Below are 20,150 nucleotides of genomic sequence, written 5' to 3'. Positions count from 1 at the left end.
ACAGTGTTGTACATGAACAGTGTTGCCCATGAACAGGGCACACATGAACATGGCACTCATGAACAGTGTCACCCATGAACAGTACACACATGAACAGTGTCACCCATGAACAGGGCACACATGAACAGTACACACATGAACAGTGTCACCCATGAACAGGGCACACATGAACAGTGTCACCCATGAACAGGGCACACATGAACAGTACACACATGAACAGTGTTGTACATGAACAGTGTCACCCATGAACAGGGCACACATGAACAGTGTCACCCATGAACAGGGCACACATGAACACATCACACATGAACAGTGCACACATGAACAGGGCACACATGAACACATCACACATGAACAGTGCACACATGAAAAGTCTTTGACCAAATCATCACACTTCACAAACTACACTACAGGTGAGATCTTAAGATTCATAACAGGTATGAGAAGAAGAAATACTTACTCTAGCTCGCAGATATCCCAGGTTAGACAATAATAATGGAAATACATGGTTCTGTAGGAATAGCTCAATTTGGTCCTTGAATAAACTCTTCTGTTAAGAACAGAAAGGGAAAAGAACAGAAAGTTAATGTCAGTGGCCAGTGATTCCACCATATGTAAGAGCCACGTCCCGAAAGTGTTTACGATGACCTGCAGTTAATGTCCAGTTTTGTAGAACTGATCTACATCTTTAAAGCAAGTCAGAAATAGGATCTTAGAACGGTTTTATATTAATTGATTTTTGTACAAAGAAGAAATTATACCAAATCCTTCCAGATCTTTTTTACAGAGCTATAGTTCCACACAGTTAGGAAAGTGGGAAACAGAGCTGGTGAGATGGCTCAGCAAACAAAAATGTCTGCCTCAAAGCCAATCCCTAGAACCCACACAGAGACAGGCACGAACTGACTCCCAACCCCCACACGTCTTCCTCTGACCTCCACACCTGTGTTATGGGGCACATATGCAAAGGGACAGGCACATGCACTCAAAATTAGGAAATAAAACGCAATAAAAGCTCTCCTCCTTTTGTCAGGGGGGAGAAATCAGAAGGGTGGCAGTGGACTGCGGGGGACTGGGAAGTGAGTGTGATCATGGTACACAATATAAAATACCCATATAATCAATAAAAATATTATGTTGGAAAAATGTAATAAAAATACTTTTAAATCCCAAACAGAAAAATAATAACTACATATTTTTAAATGTATGTAGGCTATAATGGAAAGGATATTTACAGTAAAGAATTCAGCAGAATTGGTCACCAAGAACTTTCATGCTTATATTGGCTTGAACATCACAGCTTTAAGTTAAGTGTTGATAATCTGAGCTGGGCAAACGGCTCAGTTGGTGAACTGTCTGCCACACAGCATGGGGACCTGAACCGAAACTCTCAAAGCGGCCAGAGTAATGGTGTACCTGTGCATATCTGTAATCCAAGCATGGGAGATCCCCAAAGCTGAATGGCCAGTCTAGCAATTTTAAGTTCCAAGCTAATGAGAGACCTGTCTAAAAATAAACAGCAGCTGGAGAGAGAGCTCAGCAGTGGAGAGTACTGGCTCCTTTTCCAGAGGACCCCGGTTCAGTTCAGTAGTCACATGGCACCTCATAACCATCCGTAACTCCTGCTTCAGTGAGTCTGATACCTTCTTCTAGCTGTTCAGGCACCAGGCACACATATGTGCACAGACACACATTCAGACAGATACCCATACACATAAAAGTAAGTAAAGTAATAAAAATAAGGGGAGCCATAGAGAAAGGCATATCACTCTGGCCTCCAAACCACATGAACACACACTATCACAGAAACACTACACAAATACCTTCCAACATATGAAAAAAAAAAGAAACTGATAGTCTTAACCTTCAACAAAATCTCAGCCAGGGAACCAATCACATGCAAGGCTCCATCTTTCTTCCTAGGGTCAAAGTTCGGGTCTGTTAGTATTTGATAACAGAACGCCATCATTTTTGGCAACACCTAAAGAAATAGAAGAATCCATTTCAATCTGCATGAATCTCCATCTTATCACCACCATGATAAATACAATGTACATTTTCAAATTTAATTTTCAAAATTAAAGTCATTTTACTGTGTTTTATTCATCAACTATAAGCTCAAAAAGAAAGGTATCAAAGATATTTCAATCCTTTACTTTAAAAAACTATTTAAAGTGATAAGTTGTAAGTAATAATGATATAAATTAATAAATATTGAGGACATGTTAGAACGCCAAATAATACAAGCTACTTTTCGGTTAAGAATGACTGCATACCTCTTTCCTTTTCTTCGCAGCTGTGTACAAGAGGGTTTGGGCTGCGGTAGTGGGAGATGCATAATCTTCAAAAATATCTAAAATGTCAAAGTAAATGTTGTTAATAAAAATACAACTCTTTATTATACAGATTTAAACCTGTCCAGTGGATTGCAGAGTAAAGACGTTAAGGCTGTGATCCCATGGTTTTGATGCATAATCTAACTTATGATTTAGCATGTTTAGCAAACACCATGTGCTCATCCTTCCAAGAGATAAGACTAAGGAAAGCAGTATGTCTCAGGTATCTATTTTCCTGAACACAGGGAATGTACTTCACCTCTATCAAAATGCAACAGAAACTTATTCAAAGTGTTCTATGCCAGGCACTGCTCTAGACTCTAGGGATAAAGGATCGAACACAGAAGCTTACATGGCAAGAATTAAGAGACAGAGGTTACATGAATGGACTACAGCAGGTAGGCAGAGGGAACAGTAGGGGAAGAATTCTAGGAGGGCCTGGCCCTTTACATATTCGACAGATTCTGTGTTCAATGGGGAAGTTCTTAAATACTACATAATACCATGGAAACTTCCACAGTTTCACAACAGGCTGTATCATTAAGAATTTGAAAACTTGCTGTTGGTGGAGCACGCCTTTACTCCCAGCACTCAGGAGGCAGGGGCAGGTGGATCTCTGTGACTTTGAGGCCAGCCTGGTCTACAGAGTGAATTCAAAGCCAGCCAGGGCTACACAGAAAAACCCTGTCTCCAAAACCCCTCCCATACCTCCCCACTCAGTACCACTCCATGCTGAGTACTGTACTACAACTTTACACTAGGATTCCAGTTCCTTATCAGTCTTCACAGTATTTGTATCCTGCTCACAGGTGAAAACACTGCCTCTCACAGAGGCTGAGACACAGGAACACAGGGATGCGAGCTTGTGGTGCTCACCTCACACTTCCACGGCATCGAAGCCTGAGCTCAGATTATTCTTGGGAACTGGACAAATATGACTACAGAATATGATAAAAACCATCAGTTTTAGTATTAATCAATACATTTAGACAGGAATGTAGTGACTTCTTCCCTGTGGTCATTGTTGAAAACACAGCACCTATGTCAAATGACTGGAAGGACCTCTTAATCATTCCAGGAGAGAATAACCAAGGGGGAAGCTCCTCGGTGACTGTTTTCAGTTGCCAATACTCTTCTAACCAACTTGCAATTAAAAATAAATTATATGTGTATGAGATTTTGCCTTCATGAATGTCAGTATACCCCTCATGCTTGTTGTCCAGGGAGGCTATAAGAGGGTGTCAGACCCCCTGAAACTAGAGTTACAGATAGTTGTGAGCCACCTTGTGGGTGCTGGAAATTAAACCTGGATTCTCTGCTAAAGTATCCAGTTCTCTTAACTACTGAGCCATTTCTCTAGCCCTAGTTGGTGAAATTCGTAATTACCCACTATAGCAAGCGGCTGAGAGCAAACATAAGAGGGTTCTTTTATTGTATTAAAGCATAAAGATACTAGAACTATTAGTTGTTATATTTAAAAAAACAAAAACAAAACAAAAAATGAGGATACCATTTTACCAAAACAAAGAATAAATTAAATAACGTTAGGTTTCTAAAAGTTAAGTAAATACACTGTACATTACAAAACCAAACAGGGGCTGGAGGAAAAGGCAAGACGTTGGGCACAGTGGCACACACATATAATCCAGTGGTGGGGAGGCCGTGCCTAGATTGCTGCAAGTTCAAGGTAATCCTGAGAACACAGAGAGACTCTCACCAAGTCAAAAGAAAAGAAGGGCTGAAGGAATGGTTGAGTAGTTAACATGGGGTAGAGGGACAATTGAGCAGTTAACATGGGGGAGGAGGGACGGCTGAGCAGTTAACATGGGGGAGGAGGGACGGCTGAGCAGTTAACATGGGGGAGGAGGGACGACTGAGCAGTTAACATGGGGGAGGAGGGACGGCTGAGCAGTTAACATGGGGGAGGAGGGACGACTGAGCAGTTAACATGGGGAGGAGGGACGACTGAGCAGTTAACATGGGGGAGGAGGGACGGCTGAGTAGTTAACATGGGGAGGAGGGACGACTGAGCAGTTAACATGGGGAGGAGGGACAACTGAGCAGTAAAGTTGGGGCTGGAGAGATGGCTGAGCAGTAAAGTCGGGTTGAGAGATGCCTCAGTAGTTTAGAACACTTGCTGCTCTTCCAGGGGATGCAAGTTCAGTTCCCCAGCACCCACATCAGGCAGCTCACGGTGACCTCTCAGTACAGCTCTAAGGAATAACACAACACTGTCTTCTGGCCTTCTCGGGCTTCCACACATTCATAGATAAAAATGTCTTAAAAATAAAACAGAAAATGCTAACCATCTGAAGAATGCTCTAGGGTTGGAGGTTAGCTCAGTGTAGACTCAGCACACATAGAGTCCTGATTCAATCCCAGCACACCTTTCCAGGCAAGATGGCATACACCTATAAATGCAGCACTCAGAGAGTTGAGCCATGAAGACTGTCATAAATCTGAGCCCAGCCTACATAGTAAGTTCTGGGCCTGACTGGACAAGTGAGTGAGAACCTATCTCACAAAGCCTTAAACAGAAGGAAGAATGACTTCATTATGCTGTCAAAGCAAACTAGGAAAGGGGAGGACACGAGGAAGAGGAGGAAACACAGGACAAGGACGTTTCAAAGGAAATGGCAGAATGGAGAGAGAATGGAGACGCCCAGTGCTGCTCCTTCCCTTGCTCCCCTGAGAAGAAGAAATGCTCCTGGAGTCAGCATGCTGAGCTCTGTCGCTCGAGGTCCCACAAGGTGGGCCCTGGCAGGAGTTCAAGCTGCAATATGGAACTTTACACTCCTGACTCAAACCGTAAAACAACTTTCTCACAGCACCTTCAACATACCTTAGTTGTGCGGATCAAGACCAGGAGAATACAGACATGAATGAGAAAGGAAAAAAGAATATAAAATAAAGCAAATAAATACGGCAGCCTTCCTGCTCCCACATACCTCAGCTATGGGACACAGATTTACACATAACAATATCTGCACAGGGCTTTACCCAGAGAAAGTGAGAGTCATTACCAAGCAACCTACTCAGTACTACAGCTTCCAGAAAGATGCAAGCCATGTGAGGCTGATGAAGGAAATCCTATTCCTCATGGAATATGTAGTCCAAAGGAGGGGAAGCAAATCAAGCTGAGGTGCTTCTGAAAACAGCACGAACCACAATTATCCCAGAATGAGTGCTATGTGGTAACACAGCCCAGAAAAGCTGGTCCCTCCATTTCACTCACAGTCTACATAAGAAACCATTCAGCAGGGGCCTCAGCTCTGATGGAAGAGTTGAATAAGGCTTCTTTCATCTCCTGCACCCAAAAGCATCAAGCTCCTTTGTGCAAAATAACATCAAACTTTTCTGAATTTTGGAATTCACCATACAGAGCAGACTGCTTGGGAATATAAATTTAGTCATATTTATATATTCAGGAATTGATGAAGGAAAACTCATCTCAATTACCAAATTTCATCCTTATGTACTCATATGGGTCTTCTTGCCACAGCTCTTCATCCTCGTCTTTGTAACACATCACAGAAAAGATCACATCTTCAGAGATATTCTAAGATGAGAAACAAACAACACAATTGAGTACGGCCATTCCAGCAAGACTCATGACATTAGATTTTCCAGAGTTACAGTAATCCTTCTCAGCCTGCATTCACATCAGCGAGGACAGCAATAGCTGAAGACTCAGACAGACTAAACACGTAGAAGCCGGAGGCTAGGAGCAGAGAAAACCAGTGATGTACCTTGAAGTAAGGACAGGAACAACAGAACTTCACTAACAGATCAACATTAAAAACACCTTGAGTTCTTGTGGAAGAAAAATGTTACCAGGGTTATATTTACTATTGTTATAGTTCTCACTTTGGAAATGCTTCATGTGTCCATGTTGGTCCCAAGCACCAATACAACAACATTTGTGCCTTTCTGCTCCATCTCCAAAGCACCAGTGCTCTACTGCACAGCCATGTGTTCCAGAGAGGAAGTTCCCTATGCAGTCTGCACAGCAGCTAAGCTGAAGCAGGCCCTTTGTATTCTAGTAATTACTCACATAAAAACATGGCCTGGGCTAGCAGAATGGCCTGGTAATCTTCCAGAGAACCTGGGTTCTATTCCCAGCACCCACATGGAGGTTCATAACCACCTCTGACTCCGGTTCTAGGGGACCCAAAGACTTCTGACCTCTGTGGGCACCAGGCATGCACACAGTTCACACACAAAAATGCAGGAAAACGTCCATACAAACAAAATAAAAATAAATACATCTTTTCAAAAAAGGATCAATTCTTATCACTTAGTTGAAATTCAGTCTAAAGGTCAGTATTTTCCTGAAACTTTCTATGTGAAGAAATATAAAAATAAGTCCAAAGGAAAAGATGCTATTTCATACTTCATGTCACCCTTACAATTACAAGTATAAAGGAAGCAAAATGAAAACAATATCTTTTTTTTTTTTTTTTGGTTTTTCGAGACAGGGTTTCTCTGTGGTTTTGGAGCCTGTCCTGGAACTAGCTCTGTAGACCAGGCTGGCCTCGAACTCACAGAGATCCGCCTGCCTCTGCCTCCCGAGTGCTGGGATTAAAGGCGTGCGCCACCATTGCCCGGCGAAAACAATATCTTTATTGCAAAGAAATTACCACTACTTAATCACAGTACATAGGCAAATAGTTACAAAGAGCCCACAGTTCACAAATTTAAAAGATACTACAGGGGGCTGGAGACACGGCTCACTCAGTGGTTACGAGCACTGGCTGTTCTTCTGGAGGACCTGGGTTCAACTCCCAGCACCCACAAGGCAGCTCACAACTGTCTGTAACTGCCACCCTCACACCATTGCACATAAAATAAAGTTAAGTTACTTTTTAAAAGTCTTATGTATGTATGTAAGACTTGTGTTCAGATAATGCTAACCAAAGCTGGGTATAGTAGCAAATGTAGTCCTAGCATTCAGAAACTCTATCCTAGATACCATGAAAGTAAAGCAACTGATTTTCTTGTCATATACCAACTTACAGAATTTAAGAACAAGGGGCTGGGGATGTAGCTTAGTTGACAGACCGCTTGCCTAGCATGAGGCTCTTGAAGCCTTCAGTTCAATCCCCATCACCCCACAGAGCAGACATGACAGGTGCAGTGGTGCATGCCTGCAATCTCAACCTTTAGGAGGTAGGGACAGGAGGATGAGAAGCTCAAGGTCATCCCGATCACACAGGAAGTTCAGTGTCAGTCTGAGCTACTTTTCAAAAGACCGAAAAAAAAAATTTTAGACCCAGCATGGTGACACATGAATTAATCCCAGCACTTAGGGGGCAGAGGCAGGTGGATCTCTGTGAGTTCAAAGCCAGCCTGGTCTACATAGTGAATTCCAGGAAAGCCAGGGCTACACAGAGAGACCTTGTCTCAAAAGGGGAAAAAATGTTTTACACCAAGAACTCAGAGTTTATTGGAAGTGGAGAGCCAGTTCTTAATGTCTTTAAATTACCCAGATATCCATGTGCAAATAAAATGTATATATTCCATCATTTTCCATTCTGATTTGTTCTTTAATTTTAACAAATAACAATGCTGAATTCTATCTTTAAAAAAAAAAACCCAGTTGGTATTAAAAAGCAGGGTTAGCTGTTACCAGTTTTAACAAAACTTTTTAATAATAAAAGTAAAGCTATTTTTAATAAAACAAAACTTCAACTTCTCTGAATCGAAGAGATGAAGGGAGGGAGGGAGGGAGGGAGGGAGGGAGGGAGGGAGGGAGGGAGGGAGGGAGGGAGGGAGGGAGGGAGGAGGCAGGCAGGCCAGCCGCCAACCTTCTGGTGCTTATCCACAAAAGAAAAGTCATTTATCAGGCTTCATCTTCTGCAAAATAACACTCCCTTTGTAAAGCCCTGCTGGCAGCTTTCAAAATGTTTTCACACAAAGGTCAAAAAAAACATTACAATCTGCCTTAACAGAACAAAAACCAAGGCTAAATGAATGACTGAATGACACCTGACGCCAACCCTCCCAATTGACAAACCTGAAGATCTCTCTCTTCTGAAATGCTTAAACTTTGGAAGCCCTTCATAATGTAAGATTGCACTTGTTAGAAATCGTTGTTAGTGGAAACAGAGATTAAACAGAAACCATAGGAGTAAACAACACCTGCTTTCACCAGAAAAACCAAACTTGACTGGCCATGGTTTAGAGAGCCACCACCAACACCAACCTGTATATGCGGCTTCATCTGCTTCCAGGTCACAGCATGGACAACGCCTTGGTTGAGATAGTTGAATGCTTGCTGAAGAACACGGGGAGCTACATATTCTTTCTGTCTGTATTGGTCTAAAATTTTTAGTAGTACCTGTAGGAAAATAGGTGGGGATTGGAAGGGATGAAGATAGAGCAAATTACTATGTTAAAGAGAAAATGAGTATTTGAGGCATGGCATGGAATACTGTACAAACAGACGGGGGATATTGTGAGAAAGCTCACTCAGGCATTTTACTATTTAGATAGGCCTGTATGTTACACTGAGCTAAGAGATGCCTCACTGAATTTTAGGCATTTGTTCTTCTAACCCATATGCTGTTCAGAATAAGTATATGTTCTAGTCCATGGCTAGTGTGGTGGTGGGAATGAACATGGGTCCCATAGGCTCATAGGTGTAGCACTCTTAGGAGTGTGGCCTTGTTGGAGGAAATCTGTCACTGGTGGAGGGCTTTGAGGTTTCAGAAGCTCAAGACAGACCCAGTGCCATTCTCTCTTCCTGCTGCCTGCCAACCCCGATGTAGAACTCTCGGCTCCCTCTCCAGTACTGTGCCTGCTTGAGCGCCACCTGCTCCCTGCCATTAGGATAATGGAATAAACCTCTGAACTGTAAGCCAGCCCAAGTAAAGGCTCTCCTCTATAAGAGTTGCCATGGTCATGGTGTCTCTTCACAAAAGAACTTTGACTAAGACAGCTACTTTCTCCTAGTTTCAGTAAAATTACAGATCTGACTAAGTAAATAAACATTTTAAAATTTTTATATAACAGCAGCACCAAAGCTCAGACCTTAACCAGAAGATAAACACTATTCTAAACATAGTTCTCTTATCACCAATTATCCTTTGAAATAATTAGATTCTTAACTAACCTTCATACCAAAATAAACTCCAGATAGGTAAACACTTTAGCAGTTAAAAACCCTAAGCACCGAGTTTCTAGAAGAAAATGTAGGATATTTGTATTTTATAATCTTAGGCCACAGACAATCACTGTAAAATAACACAAAGTTAACTTTTCTTATGGGCCGACTACAATCGTGTTTATAAGAAAGAACCTTGAAAAGCATCTATGACTCAAGGGCCTACAGAGACAGCACAAGGCTCCTGCCCATCCTATATCCTGGTCCCCACCATGTCACTGTGTCAAGCTTATGACAGAGTTGCTAAATCTTTCAAAACAAGTACAAAATTTATAAACCAGAATATGAATTTTGCCCAACCACCTAAAAATCTAGGTAAACAAAACTGGTCTGAGTGCAACTCCACCTAGAAGCTCCTGTGATGGCAGCTGGGAGGATGATACTGAACAGGACTGTCCTGATACAGCTGGGTGCACACAAGTGTGGTGGTCATGTCAGAGGGGCAGCAGGTGACAATGACACCAGGGATCAGTCCACCAGCATGCAAGGCCCCGAGCACCTCAGCCCCAGAATGTCTCTTGCTCCTGCTGTGTCATGTTTGCCACTGACATTTTTCTCTGGTATCTGTGCGGTGTGAATGGATGTAGGGAGATCCCCACTGTCTTTAACGCAGTGGGTTTATCTCATGGACGATCCCATGTTTATCTCATGGATGATCCCATTCTACATTTTTAAATATGAATTATTATGGGGATGATTTCCTCCTAAGCTGAACTGTTTAACTGAAGCAATGACTTTATACAATAATAGTATTAGTTTAAAGAAGACTTTGATGATTGAGGGTCTTTAATAAATATAGTTAGGGATTATGACAAAGGTTAGCTTAGTGGGAAAATTAATATAGATAAAAGCAAGATACAGTGTTGCCCTTGCCCTGCCCCTGACAAGGCAGAGGCTGTAGAGGACAGAAAACTAGAACAAGTAAATGTATGTCACACAGCCAGTTTTTCTTGAGGAGCCATATAGACTGTGGTTTAGATTAATGATTAAGAAAAACAGCTGAGAGGCAGGCCCGGGTGGCGGAGGCACCGGCAGTCAGGCCCGGCAGGCAGGCCTAGGCGGCGGAAGCACCGGCGCACAGGCAGGCCCAGGTGGTGGAGGCACCGGCAGGCAGGCCTAGGCGGCGGAAGCACCGGCGCGCAGGCAGGCCCAGGTGGCGGAGGCACCGGCAGGCAGGCCTAGGCGGCGGAAGCACCGGCGCACAGACAGTTCCGGCCGGCGGAGGCACCGGCAGGCAGGCCTAGGCAGCGGAAGCACCGGCGCACAGACAGGCCTGGGCGGCGGAGGCACCAGCACGCAGGCAAGTCCGGGCGGCAGAGGCACCGGCGTGCAGGCAGGCCCAGGTGGTGGAGGCACCGACAGTCAGGCCAGGCAGGCAGGCCTAGGCGGCGGAAGCACTGGCGCGCAGGCAGGCCCAGGAGGCGGAGGCACCGGCAGGCAGGCCTAGGCGGCGGAAACACCGGCGCACAGACAGTTCCGGGCGGCGGAGGCACCGGCAGGCAGGCCCGGGCGGCGGAGGCACTGGATACAGGATAGTGCGGGCAAGAAACAGTGAAGCCTGCACTGAGAACAGATTGCCCCGCTACAATTAAATCAAACCCAATAGATAGCATCGGTAAGAGGAGATGGGCAGACGCCAAGGCAAGAATTCACCCAACAATCTGAAAAACAACATGAAAACACCAGAACCCAATGATCTTACAACACAAGGACTTGAACACCCTATCACAGGAGAAGAGGAAAAAACTGACTTTTTGAAAGCAATAGAGTCCCTTAAACAACATGTAAAAAACGCCCTCATAGAAATGGATGAGAAGTATAACAAAAAGTTTGAAGAAATGAGTAAATACGTAAATGATACCCTGGGAAGCCAAGAAAAAACGATCAAACAGGTAATGGAAACAGTCCAAGAATTGAAAACTGAAATGGAAGCAAGGAAGAAAACACAAACTGAGGACCAGCTGGATATGGCAAATATAGGTCAACGAGCAGAGACTACAGAAACAAGCATAATCAATAGAATACAAGAGATAGAAGAAAGAATCTCAGATTCTGAAGACAACATAGAGAAAATAAACGGACTGATCAAAGAAAACACCAAAACCAACAAATTCTCATCACAAAACATTCAGGAAATATGGGACACAATAAAAAGGCCAAACCTAAGAATAATAGGGATAGAAGAAGGAGAAGAGGCACAGCTCAAAGGTCCAGAAAACATTTTTAACAAAATTATGGAAGAAAACTTCCCCAACATAAAGAAAGATATTCCTTTGAATATTCAAGAAGCATACAGAACACCAAACAGACTGGATCAAAAAAAAACGTCCCCTCGCCATATAATAATCAAAACACAAAATATACAGATTAAAGAAAGAATATTAAGAGCTGCAAAGGAAAAAGGCCAAGTAACTTATAAGGGTAAACCGATCAGACTTACACCTGACTTCTCTATGGAAACCATGAAAGCCAGAAGGTCCTGGATAGAGGTACTACAGAAACTAAGAGACCATGGATGCAAACCCAAACTACTATACCCAGCCAAGCTATCGTTCACTATCAATGGAGAAAACAAGACATTCCAGGATAAGAACAAATTTAAACAATATGTTGCCACAAATCCAGCCCTACAGAAAGTAATAGAAGGAAAATCACAACCCAAGGAATCCAACATTGCCAACACTGCCTACAATAACCCAGGCATCTAGCGACCCTTCAACAGCACAACTCAAAGAAGGGAGACACACAAACTCTTCTACCAAAAGCAGTAAGAATAACCGGAGTTAACAACCACTGGTCATTAATATCACTTAATATTAATGGTCTCAATTCACCAATAAAAAGGCACAGGCTAAGAGATTGGATACGAAAACAGGATCCAACAGTCTGCTGTTTGCAAGAAACTCATCTCAACCACAAAGACAGGCATCTACTCAGAGTAAAGGGTTGGGAAAAGGTTTTTCAAGCAAATGGTCCTAAGAAAAAAGCAGGTGTGGCCATACTAATTTCTAACAAAACTGACTTCAAACTAAAATCAATCAGAAGAGATCGACAGGGACACTTTATACTCATAACAGGAACGATTCAGCAGGATGAAGTCTCAATCCTGAATATCTATGCCCCTAATATAAAAGCACCCACTTATGTAAAAGAAATACTACTAAAACTCAAGGCAGACATCAAATCACACACACTAGTAGTAGGAGACTTCAACACACCTCTCTCACCAATGGACAGGTCAATCAGACAGAAAACTAAGAGAGAATTAAGAGAATTGTTGGAGGTAATGAATCAAATGGACTTAACAGACATCTATAGAACACTCCACCCAAATAGGAAAGAATACACCTTCTTCTCTGCAGCTCATGGAACCTTCTCGAAAATTGACCACATACTTGGAAACAAAGGAAACCTCCACAGATACAAAAAAATATCAGTGTCCACCTGTGTCTTATCAGATCACCACGGATTAAAGTTAGAAGCCACCAACAAAGCTACCCCCAGAAAGCTGACAAACTCATGGAAACTGAACAGTCAACTACTGAACCACACCTGGGTCAAGGAAGAAATTAAGAAAGAAATTAAAGTCTTCCTTGAATTTAATGAAAACAAAGAGACAACATACTCAAACCTATGGGACACGATGAAAGCAGTGCTAAGAGGAAAGTTCATAGCACTAAGTGCCCACTTAAAGAAAACGGAGAAAGCATACATTGGGGACTTAACAGCACACCTGAAAGCTCTAGAAAAAAAAAGAAGCAGACGCGCCCAGGAGGAGTAGAAGACTGGAAATAATCAAACTGAGGGCAGAAATCAACAAAATAGAAACACAGAAAACAGTCCAAAGAATCAATGAAACAAAAAGTTGGTTCTTGGAGAAAATCAACAAGATTGACAAACCCCTATCCAAACTAATTAAACGACAGAGAGAGAACACGCAAATAAATAAGATCAGAAATGAAAAGGGGGACATAACCACAGACTCAGAGGAAATTCAGAGAATCATTAGATCTTACTACAAAAGCCTGTATGCCACAAAACTGGAAAATGCAAAAGAAATGGACACTTTTTTAGATAAGTACCATATACCAAACCTAAACCAAGACCAGGTGAACGATCTAAATAGACCTGTTAGTCGCGAAGAATTAGAAACAGTTATCAAAAATCTCCCTTCCAAAAAAAGCCCAGGGCCAGATGGTTTCAATGCAGAATTCTACCAGAACTTCCAAGAAGAGCTAATACCTATACTTCTTAATGTATTTCACAATATAGAAACAGAAGAGTCATTGCCAAATTCCTTTTATGAAGCTACAGTTACCCTGATACCAAAACCACACAAAGACCCAACCAAGAAAGAGAATTACAGGCCTATCTCACTCATGAACATCGACGCAAAAATTCTCAATAAAATACTGGCAAACCGAATCCAAGAACACATTAGAAAAGTTATCCATTATGATCAAGTAGGCTTCATTCCAGAGATGCAGGGCTGGTTCAACATACGCAAATCTATCAATGTAATCAACCATATAAATAAACTGAAAGAAAAAAACCATATGATCATTTCATTAGATGCTGAAAAAGCATTCGACAAAATTCAACACCCCTTTATGATAAAGGTCTTGGAGAGATTAGGGATACAAGGGGCATACCTAAATATAATAAAAGCTTTTTACAGCAAGCCGACAGCTAACATTAAATTAAATGGAGAAAAACTCAAAGCCATCCCACTAAAATCAGGAACACGACAAGGATGTCCACTCTCTCCATACCTCTTCAATATAGTGCTTGAAGTTCTAGCAATAGCAATAAGACAACATAAGGGGATCAAGGGGATCCGTATTGGAAAGGAAGAAGTTAAGCTTTCATTATTTGCAGATGATATGATAGTATACATAACCGACCCCAAAAACTCTACCAAAGGACTCCTACAGCTGATGAACACCTTTGGTAATGTGGCAGGATACAAAATCAACTCCAAAAAATCAGTTGCCTTCCTATACACTAAGGATAAGGAAGCAGAGAGGGAAATCAGAGAAGCATCACCTTTCACGATAGCCACAAATAGCATAAAATACCTTGGGGTAACTCTGACCAAGGAAGTGAAAGATCTATTTGGCAAGAACTTTAAGTCTTTGAAGAAAGAAATTGAAGAGGACACCAGAAAATGGACGGACCTCCCTTGCTCTTGGATTGGGAGGATCAACATAGTAAAAATGGCAATTCTACCAAAAGCAATCTATAGATTCAACGCAATCCCCATCAAAATCCCATCAAAATTCTTCACAGATCTGGAGAAGACAATAATCAACTTTATATGGAAAAACAAAAAACCCAGGATAGCCAAAACAATCTTATACAATAAAGGATTGTCTGGAGGCATTACCATCCCTGACTTCAAACTCTATTACAGAGCTACAGTACTGAAAACGGCTTGGTACTGGCATAAAAACAGAGAAGTCGACCAATGGAATAGAATAGAAGACCCTGACTTTAGCCCACAAACCTATGAACACCTGATTTTCGATAAAGGAGCTAAAAGTATACAATGGAAAAAAGAGAGCATCTTCAACAAATTGTGCTGGCAAAACTGGAAGTCAATCTGTAGAAGAATGAAAATAGATCCATATATATCACCATGCACAAAACTCAAGTCCAAATGGATTAAAGACCTCAATATCAGTCCAAACACACTGAATCTGATAGAAGAGAAAGTGGGAAGTACTCTACAACACATGGGCACAGGAGAACACTTCCTACGTACAACCCCAGCAGCACAAACACTAAGGACATCATTGAATAAATGGGACCTCCTGAGACTGAGAAGCTTCTGTAAAGCAAAGGACACTGTCACTAAGACAGAAAGGCAACCCACTGACTGGGAGAAGATCTTCACCAACCCCGCAACTGACAAAGGTCTGATATCCAAAATATACAAAGAACTCAAGAAATTAGACCGTAAAAGGTTAATCAATCCAATTATAAAATGGGGCACTGAGCTGAACAGAGACTTTTCAACAGAAGAAGTTCAAATGGCCAAAAGTCACTTAAGATCATGCTCAACTTCCTTAGCAATCAGGGAAATGCAAATCAAGACAACATTAAGATACCATCTTACACCGGTCAGAATGGCTAAAATCAAAAACACCAATGATAGCCTCTGCTGGAGAGGTTGTGGAGAAAGGGGCACTCTCATCCATTGCTGGTGGGAATGCAAACTTGTGCAACCACTTTGGAAAGCAGTGTGGCGGTTTCTCAGGAAAGTCGGGTTCAACCTACCTCTTGACCCAGCAATACCACCATTGGGAATATACCCAAGAGATGCCCAAACATACAACAAAAGTATATGCTCAACTATGTTCATAGCAGCATTGTTTGTAATTGCCAGAACCTGGAAACAACCTAGATGTCCTTCAATGGAAGAATGGATGAAGAAAGTATGGAATATATACATATTAGAGTACTACTCAGCAGTAAAAAACAATGACTTCTTGAATTTTGCATACAAATGGACGGAAATTGAAAACACTATCCTGAGTGAGGTAAGCCAGACCCAAAAAGAGGAACATGGGATGTACTCACTCATATTTGGTTTCTAGCCATAAATAAAGGACATTGAGACTATAATTCGTGACTCTAGAGAAGCTAAATAAGAAGGTGAACCCAAAGAAAAACATATAAGCATCCCCCTGAATATTAACCTTCATCAGGCGATGAAAGAAGACAGAGACAGAGACCAACATTGGAGCACTGGACTGAAGTCTCACGATCCAAAGGAGGAGCAGAAGGAGAGTGAGCACGAGCAAGGAACTCAGGACGGCGAGGGGTGCACCCACACACTGAGGCAATGGGGATGATCTATCGGGAACTCACCAAGGCCAGCTGGCCGGGGACTGAAAAAGCATGGGACAAAACCGGTCTCGCTGAACATAATGGACAATGAGGACTACTGAGAACTGAAGAACAATGGCAATGGGTTCTTGATCCTATTGCATGTAATGGCTTTGTGGGAGCCCAGGTAGTTTGGATGCTCACCTTAATAGACCTGGACGGAGGTGGGTGGTCCTTGGACCTCCCACAGGGCAGAGAAACCTGCTTGCTCTTTGGGCTGAGGAGGAAGGAAGACTTGATTGGGGGAGGGGGAGGGAATGGGAGGTGGTGGCGGGGAAGAGGCAGAAATCTTTAATAATTAAATTAATTAATAAAAAAAATCAGCAAGAAAAAAAAAAAAAAAGAAAAGAAAAACAGCTGAGTCCCAGAAGCCCAGGTAGCTCAAGTAAGTTCTTGTAATCTTAATGTTGGGAGGTGTGTTCACAGGTTTTTGTGTGCATCATAGCTAAAACAGAGCTTTAAAAAAAATAATTTAACATTAGATTAACATGTATTTGTTAATGGTTTTCAGGCTAAAAAAAATCTTGGAAAACGATTTAAAGGCATACTTTTAATAGCTGAACAAGGAACTCACTGAGGTCAGGAAACAAGAACAACGGCAGCCTGACTGTTTTTAGATGATGAACCTTTCTTGTTAGGCTGGGTTGGTAATCAAGGGTAACATTAATTCCTTACACCCATTTCTGCCCTCCTAATATAAACACTGTTGATGAGTGGCATGCACCCTGACGATTTAAAGTAGAGCTGACTGCTTCCCATATATAAAAGTCTAGATTTGTGATTCCTTTAAGATTTTTTTTTACAAGATTACCTTTTAAGACAAATAATAAAATTGATCTTTTCTTTGCAACCACAAAATGCAGCCTGCAAGCAAAAGAACTGACTGAGAAAAATACCTTGCTTGCTTACACTCTGTTAATCTATAACATGGACATGATGTATGTGAGTTCTTGGAACAACTTGTTCCGAGTTGAAAGGGATATGAAAAATATGTTTTTACTTGTATTCATTGTAATCATTCATTTGAAAAACAGTATATAAACACACAGTAATTTTTATATTCCTTGAAAAATTTTGCTGGGATATATGAGCTTTAAGGGAAAAAAATAAAGACATGAGAAAAGGAAAACACCAGGAAAGGTGTAGGAGGAGAGCTAGGGGACAGAGAGAAGAGAGACACCAGGAAAGGTGTAGGAGAGCTAGGGGACAGAGAGAAGGGAAGCATCAGGGTAGAAAAACAGCAGAAAAGGAGGAGAGCAGAACAAACGATAAGAACAGTAAGATGAAGAGCTAAGCTCTGGCTCTCAGAAAAGTCCCCATGTGCCTGTTTGTCCATCCAGTCGTTCGCCTGCTCCGCATTGCTTCAGTGTCTCTGACCTACTGATGGCTTTCTCTTCATCAGCAGTCCAGGTGAGAGCCTGACACGCTGGAGGGGTGTATGTGTGTGTGTCTGTGTATGTGTATGTGTGTGTGCGTGTGTGTACGTGTGTCTGTGTGTGTGCGTGTGTCTGTGTACATGTCTGCATGTGTCTGTGTATGTGTGTGTGCGTGTGTGTACGTGTGTCTGTGTGCATGTCTGCGTGTGTGTGTCTGTGTATGTGTGTGTGCGTGTGTGTGTCTGTGTATGTCTGTGCATGTGTGTGTGTGTTTGTGTAATGTCTCTGTGTGTGTGTATGTGTGTGTCTGTGTGTCTCCCTTTTTTGATGGTCCCAGAAAATTAAGTTCTACCCACTCAGACAGAAAAGCCAAGGAGACCTGACTGGTTCTCCAGCCCCACTGGACCCCCTCGATCCATGAGCTGCTGTGGGCTGGTCCTCACGGCAGCAACAGTGCAGATTCAAGACAGCAACCAATGACAGTTTTGGCAGGGAAACTAATTTTAAATATCAAGAGGATATGTCTTAGGTAACATTTCTGGCAAAGACACATGGACATGGAATTTATTTTTTTAATACAAGTATATGCAAGTATGTACACATGCATGCTTAAATAACAAGAAAATTGTAAACACACTTCAAGAGACATCAACATTAAGACACTTCTTGATGTTTAACAGCAGCACAACAGAGCCAAAGACACAACTGATTCATTTCCGGATCAGGCTGGTATCTGCTTTGAATATCTAGACAGAAAATTTCATTTTTTTTTATTTACTAATTTCCTCTATAGAGTACCTCATGGGCACCCTATCAAAGCACCTTTCAGAAACCCTTCCACCTGAAATTCTTAATTTCACATTACCGAGATATAATGAAAAATCTATAGACACTTTCTGTATCATTGAAGTCCTGGCTTTCCCACAAAGGCCCTGGCACAGCTAATTACCAACTCACTTAAAAAAATGGCAAACATATCATGATTCATTTGGCAATATTTGGTGAACCAATCAGAGTCCACCGTCAATTTTTAGTTTTCAAGTATTAACATCAACAGTCTCATGAGTTCCACGTTTCCCTCATGTGGAATGGATGCTCCGACTTCTAGGAACACATGTATGTTCTTAACTGAAAGTCTTCATTCATGTCTAAGCTTGGCTACTCCTGAAATAGATTTATTCATAGTATAAAAGTCTTCAAATAAACAAGGGAAAGCTCAAAGAAATACGAAACTTCTAAGAAGACAGAGAGGCTACATCAGCATCTGAGGCTTCCTTCCAGGTCAAAGAGTCATGAAGGCAGCTGGGGTGGGAGCGGACGGAGGACACTGGGTTCTCAAGCTAGTTGCCCTGTATCAGCCTCCACAGCTGCCATTTCGTCCTCTTTAAGTGTGCAACGAATCACCATAAGCAAGCTACTTTAAAACACATGGAAATAGCACTCGGTAATAACCATAAGTTTATTACCTGCTGAATCCCGACTGCATATGTTTTCAAAAAAAATTCAGAAAATTCGAAGTATTCTTTTGTGACATTTCCCGGGCTTCCATACCTGAAAATTTGATAAAGACACATCTAAATACTGTAAAGTTTAAAAACAAAGCATCCTTGCTAGTTTAAACACAGATATTAAACGATGTATTCTGGGCCAGAAAACTAACACATTCTCTTTTTCCACTAGACACAATACATATCAGGAGGGACTCCCGGGCTCTACAGCACAGTTAACACTTTAGACAGAAACAACTCCTAGAAGGGAAAAGAAAAAAAAAAGTTATACCTGACATGCTTTTCAATAAAGGCTTTTAAAATTAAATTTGACTTTCTTATGGAGCCAAGTATCCATGTGCATCTTAGATAATTTCTGGATATTTCCAATGGTTAAAAAAAAAATGTTTTCCATGTTTTACACAGAGCAGAAAAGAGCCAGGGAAGGCTACACACTTTGTAACGATTTCTAAGACAGTGGGCACAGGCCTACTTTGAACAGTTGGTAAAGCTTTGCCCTCTGTGTGTTTTTTGATTTGGTTTGGTTTTTGGCTGTACGAGGCAGGGTCTCCTATAGGTCAGGCTGGCCTGCAACTCAGTACGTAGCTGAGAACGACTTTGAATTTGTGGTCCTCCTCCCTCCGGTTCCCTAAGAGAATAAAAGTATACATCACAATGCCCAGCTACTTTCTGTATCTTTAAGGAAAAGGAAATCATATTCTGGTTGTCTTTTTTTTTTTGTTTTGTTTTGTTTTGTTTTTTTGTTTTTTTGTTTTTTCGAGACAGGGTTTCTCTGTGGTTTTGGACCCTGTCCTGGAACTAGCTCTTGTAGACCAGGCTGGTCTCGAACTCACAGAGATCCGCCTGCCTCTGCCTCCCAAGTGCTGGGATTAAA

At 41.9% G+C, this 20,150-nt stretch overlaps 1 protein-coding gene across 3 annotated transcripts in view; it reads right to left on the bottom strand.

The window, feature by feature from the left end:
* Window positions 1-20,150, bottom strand: part of Ipo8 (importin 8) — a 70,698-nt gene that overhangs the window by 30,389 nt on the left and 20,159 nt on the right. For all 3 annotated transcript variants that reach the window (XM_057774370.1, XM_057774380.1, XM_057774391.1), the window contains exons 8-13: window positions 19,235-19,319; window positions 8,542-8,676; window positions 5,796-5,895; window positions 2,277-2,353; window positions 1,865-1,981; window positions 461-550 (exon numbers count right to left, since the gene is read on the bottom strand). In XM_057774370.1, the coding sequence (XP_057630353.1) occupies window positions 461-550; window positions 1,865-1,981; window positions 2,277-2,353; window positions 5,796-5,895; window positions 8,542-8,676; window positions 19,235-19,319 (604 nt within the window). The remainder of the gene's footprint in view (window positions 1-460; window positions 551-1,864; window positions 1,982-2,276; window positions 2,354-5,795; window positions 5,896-8,541; window positions 8,677-19,234; window positions 19,320-20,150) is intronic.

Source organism: Chionomys nivalis, chromosome 1 (genome assembly GCF_950005125.1).
Source record: "Chionomys nivalis chromosome 1, mChiNiv1.1, whole genome shotgun sequence".
NCBI lineage: Eukaryota > Metazoa > Chordata > Mammalia > Rodentia > Cricetidae > Chionomys > Chionomys nivalis.
This window is presented reverse-complemented; position numbering and strand designations above follow the sequence as displayed.